General features: G+C 66.3%; 1 protein-coding gene across 1 annotated transcript in view; it reads right to left on the bottom strand.

Moving 5' to 3' along the window:
• Window positions 1-4,581, bottom strand: part of AEBP1 (AE binding protein 1) — a 7,064-nt gene extending 2,483 nt beyond the window's left edge. The window contains exons 1-15 of the mRNA XM_025046508.1: window positions 4,264-4,581; window positions 3,688-3,750; window positions 3,500-3,571; window positions 3,276-3,398; window positions 3,112-3,198; window positions 2,612-2,689; window positions 2,416-2,496; window positions 2,306-2,317; window positions 1,736-1,845; window positions 1,522-1,661; window positions 1,136-1,220; window positions 908-1,052; window positions 725-810; window positions 429-552; window positions 47-243 (exon numbers count right to left, since the gene is read on the bottom strand). Of these exons, the coding sequence (XP_024902276.1) occupies window positions 47-243; window positions 429-552; window positions 725-810; window positions 908-1,052; window positions 1,136-1,220; window positions 1,522-1,661; window positions 1,736-1,845; window positions 2,306-2,317; window positions 2,416-2,496; window positions 2,612-2,689; window position 3,112 (1,059 nt within the window). The 5' untranslated portion in view covers window positions 3,113-3,198; window positions 3,276-3,398; window positions 3,500-3,571; window positions 3,688-3,750; window positions 4,264-4,581. The remainder of the gene's footprint in view (window positions 1-46; window positions 244-428; window positions 553-724; window positions 811-907; window positions 1,053-1,135; window positions 1,221-1,521; window positions 1,662-1,735; window positions 1,846-2,305; window positions 2,318-2,415; window positions 2,497-2,611; window positions 2,690-3,111; window positions 3,199-3,275; window positions 3,399-3,499; window positions 3,572-3,687; window positions 3,751-4,263) is intronic.
• Between the last annotated feature and the right edge of the window lie 1,381 nt (window positions 4,582-5,962).

The raw sequence follows: 5,962 nt of genomic DNA, 5'->3' as shown, positions 1-5,962 counted from the left end.
ACAGCCCCGCCTGCCCGCAGTCCCGGTCCCCCTCCCCCACACCCACCATCTGTGCCGCCACCTCGTAGCCGTCAGGGTTCAGCGCGGGCACCAGGTGGATGCGCGTGTCCTGCACCAGGCTGCGCACGCGGGGGTTCCCGTCACGGTACTCACGGCACAGGTACTGCATGAGCAGCAGCAGCAGCTCGCGGCCCAGCACCTCGTTGCCGTGGATGCCGGCCGTGTAGCGGAACTCGGGCTCCCCTGCAAGGGCAGAGCCTCAGCCTCCTCTCCAGCTCCCAAGGCCAGGGGCTTCGAGACACGGCCCGAACTGGCCTCACTCCCAGGGGTTCCGGGGGCAGCGGGGGGTGGCACGTGGGCACCCCAAGGCACAGGCTCAGCTGCTGTGCCACAGCCTTGTCTCCAGTCTCGGGGAGGGTGGTCCTCACCCAGCTCATGATCCCCGGGGTTGTCCGAGATCTCCATGGCGTAGATCTTGAGCCCACGGGAGCTCTTCCCCAGGCTGTACGTGCGGGTGATGGTGGGACATTCCTCGTTTACCACCTTCATCAGCTGGGCGTGGGGCAGGACGCTGGTTACACAGCCACGCCGCCACCCTGCCACCCTGGCCCAGAGGCCAGGGCTGGCCCTCGCCCCTCAGATGGCTGTCTGGGATGGGGCGAGACTCGGAGCACGGACACAGCTCCGGGGAGCCTTGAGCCCGACCCCTGGAGCTCGTCCTCACCTGGCGCATGTCCTTGTAGCTGTGGTGCCGGAAGTCCAGGTCGTCGGTGGTGACCACCTCGTTCTGTGCGTAGTAGCTGTGGACAGCTGCAGACAGTGGGCACGCAGGGCCCTGAGCCAACTAGCTGCCAGCCACCCTCCGGTCGCCCCCGCCCCCTCTAAGCGGGCCAACCCCTGCACTCACGGGACACGGGGCACCCCAACACTTCCAGGCGCATACACAGGCTGCCATTCCAGGTGAGCGGGTAGACGCGGATGAAGCGGGCCACCACCGGCTCCGGGAACTCGCTCAGCACAGGCGTGTCCTTGTCCACGTTCCCGTGGAAGGTCTGGGAGAGGCAGGCCTCAGAGCCGCACCCCACCCTGGGCCAGAGGATGGGAGCAGAGCGGTGCTGAGGGATCAGACACCTACCATTTCCTCGTAGCCGTTGGTGTACATCACCCATGTTTGGCTGTCATTGCTGAAGCCCACGAAGAAAGAGGTCACAAAGTCGTCACTGGGGAGCGGACAATGGTCAGGGCAAGGGTGCTCTCCCAGCCCAGGTCCCAGACCTCAGGTGGCCAAGCTCCCTCTCCTGGGCCCAGGAACTTAAGAGCTAGCATGTGGTGCTTGCCCTGGCTTCAGGCATGGCTCCCGTGCCAGCTGCATGGCCGTGGACGGGCGGCTTGCTCACGTGGACACTGCCATGGCTGAGGAGTGCGCCGGGGCCCCGGAGGACCCCAGGAGTGCCTCAAATGGGACTCAGAGCCGAACCTGGAACTTCCCGCTCTGCACCGAGTGCCCGTGAGCCTACGTACTGGATGCTGGAGTCACGGCCTTGGGTGATGACGCCTGTGAACTTGGTGGTTCTTCTGGTGTCCACCTCGATCCATTGGGTCTGAGCCTCATCCTCAGCACACCATGCTCCATCGTAGTAGTCGTCCTCAGTGGCACCAGCCTATCGGGCACAGGTGGCTGAGTGGACAGGGGAGCCCCCCACCCAGCAAGAGACAGGCCCACCCCAAGACACACCTGCATGTTGAGCCGGCCGCGCTGGGCCCCCAGGCCGTGGCGCAGCATGGAGGAGGCCCTGATCTGGTTGTCCTCGATGCGGTGCGACTCCATCCCAATGGGGGGGCACTCTGGGGACGCAGCACCCCAGGTCGTGGGCTCCACCCGCCCCACCAGCAAACCGAGCGCCCCGGAGCCCAGGGCCCACTCCCCACACACCAGGGATGCAGCCAGGGCAGCTCTCCCGGCCTGTGCTCCCTTCCCGGGGCCTCGGCTTCCCCATCAGAAGAACGGGCTGGTGATGCCCCACCCCAGGGGGCCACGGGCTCAGGTGAAATCCCAGGGAGAGCCACCCCAGGGCCCAGCAGTCCCAGGCGTCGCCCACATCTGCCCCATGCCGTGAGCTCGGTCCCCTGGGCCCCAAGAATTTAAGAGCAGAGTGTTCGGGAGGCCGTCAGGACACCCGGGTTGGGGCCCCCACGTGGCCCTGGGTGGGCCACTTGCCCCAGCAGCCTCGCCCTGCTCTGCCCCGCCGTCCAGACCCCCACTCACTGACTCTCTCTGTGGGCGCCCACTCCTCTGCCTCCTCACCCTTCCGGGGCCCTGTGGGAGACAAAGGGCAGAAGTGGTGGCAAAGGTCCTGGAGCCCCAGGTCCAGCTGCTCCGCCTCTAGGACCCGGCCCCCAGCCCCAGACACACACCTTTGTGGTCCCTGCTCTTCTCTGGTGCCCACCTGTCATCCGTCTCCTCTTTGTGGCTGCTGCCCTCCTTCTTGGGTTTCTCTGCAGGGTGGAAGGTGGGAGGGGCCCATCAGCTCAGCTTCAAAAGGTAGGTGGGGGGCAGGTGGGGATCCGGGCCAGCTGGGGGCAGGTAGGGGCACAGTTTGGTCCCACTCACTCAGCCCCTCCTTCTCTTCGTCAGTCTCCAGCTCTGTGTCAGGCTTCCGGGGGCCGGGAGGCCGGAAGTAATAGTCCACTGGTGGGGACAGAGCTCAGTGAGATGCCCGCACCGAGCCCAGGGCCCCACGGGCAGGGAGGGGCAGGAGGGGCACAAGGCCAGGAGGAGGGTACTCCAGGAGGGGTGGCGCCTGCAAGACCCCAGGAAAGCTGGCAGCCTGGCCCAGAGAAGGGAGAGGAGGCCCCAGCAGGCCAGGGTGGCAGGCGGGGCACAGGAGGCGAAGCAGCCTGCTGGGGCTCAGGAAGAAAAGGCGGGAAGGGAGGGCGATGGGGGACAGCAAAGTCAGGAACCAGGCGGTGTCACAGGAAGGCCCAGCTTGAGCGAGGACAGCAGACAAGGACGGCAAGGCTGGTGGCACATGGGGGCAGCAGGGTCCGTGCCACCAAGCTGGAGTCACAAGGGGGTCAGGCCTGTCCTGGATCAGGGACCTGGGGACTCACTGTTGTCGTAGTCGGGGATCACGTAGCCATCCCCGTAGTCGGGGAGCGGCGGGCGTGGTGGGGGCGGCGGGGGCTTCAAGGGCGTCCCTGTGGGTGGGTGTGTGAGCGAGTGGAGGGCCCAGAGCCCCAGCCCGCTGGCCCCCTGCCCCCTGCCCCCATCCTACTGATCCGCTCTGTCCTCTCCTCGGGGTCCTCGACCCGCCCTGGGGGATCAGCCTTCTCGGGGCGCTGGGGCTTCCTCCTGCTGGGAGGTGGTCTGGGCTGCTTCTGGCGCCGTATGTACTCAACTGCGGGCAGAGGGCGCTCTGAGCCGGGGGTCAGAGGCAGCGGGGTGGGGAGTGCGGGCCCCTCGGCGGGGGTCGCGATGGGGACAGCGGGGCACACTCACAGTCCTCGTAGTCCTCCCGCTCTATCTGGTCATTGTAGTCCAGCGTGGGCTGCTCCGCCTCCTCCTCCAGCTCTGGGGAAATGCTTGTGGTGCCTCACGGAAGACACTGCCGCCCCACCCGGCCCACCCCGGAAACCCGGCAAGCTGAGGCGGGGGTCCCCGGGACAAGGTGGCTGGCGCCCACTCACCAGGCTGGCGTCCGACGTGGGTCTCTCCTCTCGGACCCTGCCAGGGACTGGGGAGGCCCCCACCTGCAACACGAACCCCCAGGCAGATGGATGGGCGGCCTCCCTGGCCACAGGACTTACACCAGACCTGGGCCTGCTGACACCCCCTGAAGCCTCCGCTCACTCCCAGGAGGCCTGGATTACGACCTGCCCTCACACCCTACTGGCACCCCAGGGCCAAGAGCTGGCTAGCTGTGTGGGGAGCCCAGGCCCTGCTGTGTATGGGGCCCTGCAGCAAAGCTGACCTAGCAAGAGGCACCCTGTGGGCTCAGAGCCCAGCAACACGCAAGGGGTGGCTCTGGGTGGGGTCCAGGTGACGGATCCCAGGAGAGTGGAAAACAAACCCCTCCACGAGGCTGCCGACCCCCCAGGTCCCCCACAGAGGGCCTGAGGGCACTCCAACCCCCTGCTGTGTTTGTGACTGCATAGGGGCCCCCCGCAGTCTGCAGGAAGCGGTGGCCAGGGGTCCACCCCCACCTCTCCTTCCCCATAGCCTGGCAGGTCAGGGCCCCACAACCCTGCGGGGCCCATACGCACCTCTCTCAGGCAGCAGCTCCCCCTGGCTGGGGTCGAGGGGCGGGGGCAGTGGCCACCAGGGGGCTTCTGAGGGGGTCTGGGTGGGGGGCCTCTTCCCAGCCAAGGGCCTCTTGGTGGCCTTGGGTGGCTTCTCCTTGGGCTTCTTGGTGGCCTTGGGTGGCTTCTCTTTGGGCTTCTTGGATGGCCTGGGGACCCCCTCCAGCGGCTGCCTGGTCGCCTTGGGGCCTTTGTCCTTCTTCCCTTTCTTCCCTCTCTCTTTGGCCTTTTCCGGAGGTGCTGTCCGAGATGCAGATTTAGGTCGAATCAACAGACAGCCCAGTCACCCTGGGCACAGGGCCTCCTGTTCATCTCACGGCTCCAAAATCGGGAAACTGAGTGGTTAGGTCACTTGTCCTGGTGGCAGAGCTGGGACTGGGACGCAGGCTTTCTGTCTGCGAGTCTGCGGTCGCCACGCCCTGTCCTCCCACCTGCCAGCACTTCGCCTGTCGAGGCCCCTCACAGCCCACCTCTCTTCCCCACGTCTGCTCGGCCTGCCAGGGAATGCTCGTTAGTCTGCTGGGCACGGGAGGTGCAGAGGTGACTAAGCCATGAAGGCCTGGGGGACACCCAAGTCTTGTGGGGGACGCAGTCTCATCCTTGCCAAGTCCCACCGGAATGAAGGGCAGAGTGGGGTTGGACAGCGGGGGTTGGGCACAGCCAGGCCTCCCTGAAGCTCCCTGCAAGGGCAAGAAGAGCTTCAGCGGGCACTGGTGGGTGATCCCCGATCAGAAGTCAGGTCTGGGGTGGTTGGAAGCCATAACCAACAAGGGGTCCTGGAGGCAGCAGCTGCTCCCCCATCTCAGAGCCCGGGGCAGGAAGCAGGCATAGGGCCTGGGACTGCCTACAGGACTCTTTCAGGTCCCTGAGCAAACGCTGTTGAGAATTTAAAGGGTGGGGGCCACCAGAAGCAGGGCAGCCCCCGAAATGCCCAGGATGCCTGCACAGCAAGCCTGGAATGCGAGTGTGGCGGGGCGGGTAGGCCCGCTGAGTCCCAGGACACGCCCCCAGGGTGGGGGAGGAGCCAGGAATGATCTAGAGCGGGCAGGAGCTGCGGATCTCAGGAATGAGGAATGCTGGCTTGGAGTCTCCTGGGGGAGATCCACAAGACCCTTGCCACCCCGAAAGCACAATAAGCAGCTAAGGTTTACTGACAAGTGTTTATGTAAGAGGCGGATGAAATGCTTTGGGAATGCATCACCTCACGGGAGCGGACTACCCGCGCCTGGCTCCTGGGAGCCGGGTGGGGGGCGCTTCCGCCTCAGTGCTCCCGGGGTTGGCCAGGCAGGGGGTGCTGGGGACCCTCCCGGCAAGGCTGAGGCTGGCAGTGACTTGAGCCCTGCCAGTGTGTGTCACAAACAGGCCGAGTAGCCCCGCGAGCACGTAGGACAGCTCACAGCAGAGCCAGGGAGGGGGCAGAAAAGTCCTCTGCTGGTTCAAGCCTAGTCCCCTTGGGGGACTGGGGATGGGGAACTGCGACAGCCAGAGCTGCTGGGCAGCGGACTTGCCGAAAGTACCTCTGTGGCCCAAGAGCTACGAGCCAGCAATGACCTGGGGACCCCCTCCAGCGGCTGGGCCGTCCGTGCCCTGCAGGGCCGGTCCTCACGCCGGGCAGCGTGGACCGCCGCCGCCCAGGCCGCCACTGCCCCCGCCCGGCCCTTCC

Source organism: Pteropus alecto, unplaced genomic scaffold, assembly GCF_000325575.1.
Source record: "Pteropus alecto unplaced genomic scaffold, ASM32557v1 scaffold214, whole genome shotgun sequence".
Taxonomy (NCBI): Eukaryota; Metazoa; Chordata; class Mammalia; order Chiroptera; family Pteropodidae; genus Pteropus; species Pteropus alecto.
Note: the sequence above shows the minus strand (reverse complement) of the source record. Positions and strands in the feature narration are given on the sequence as shown.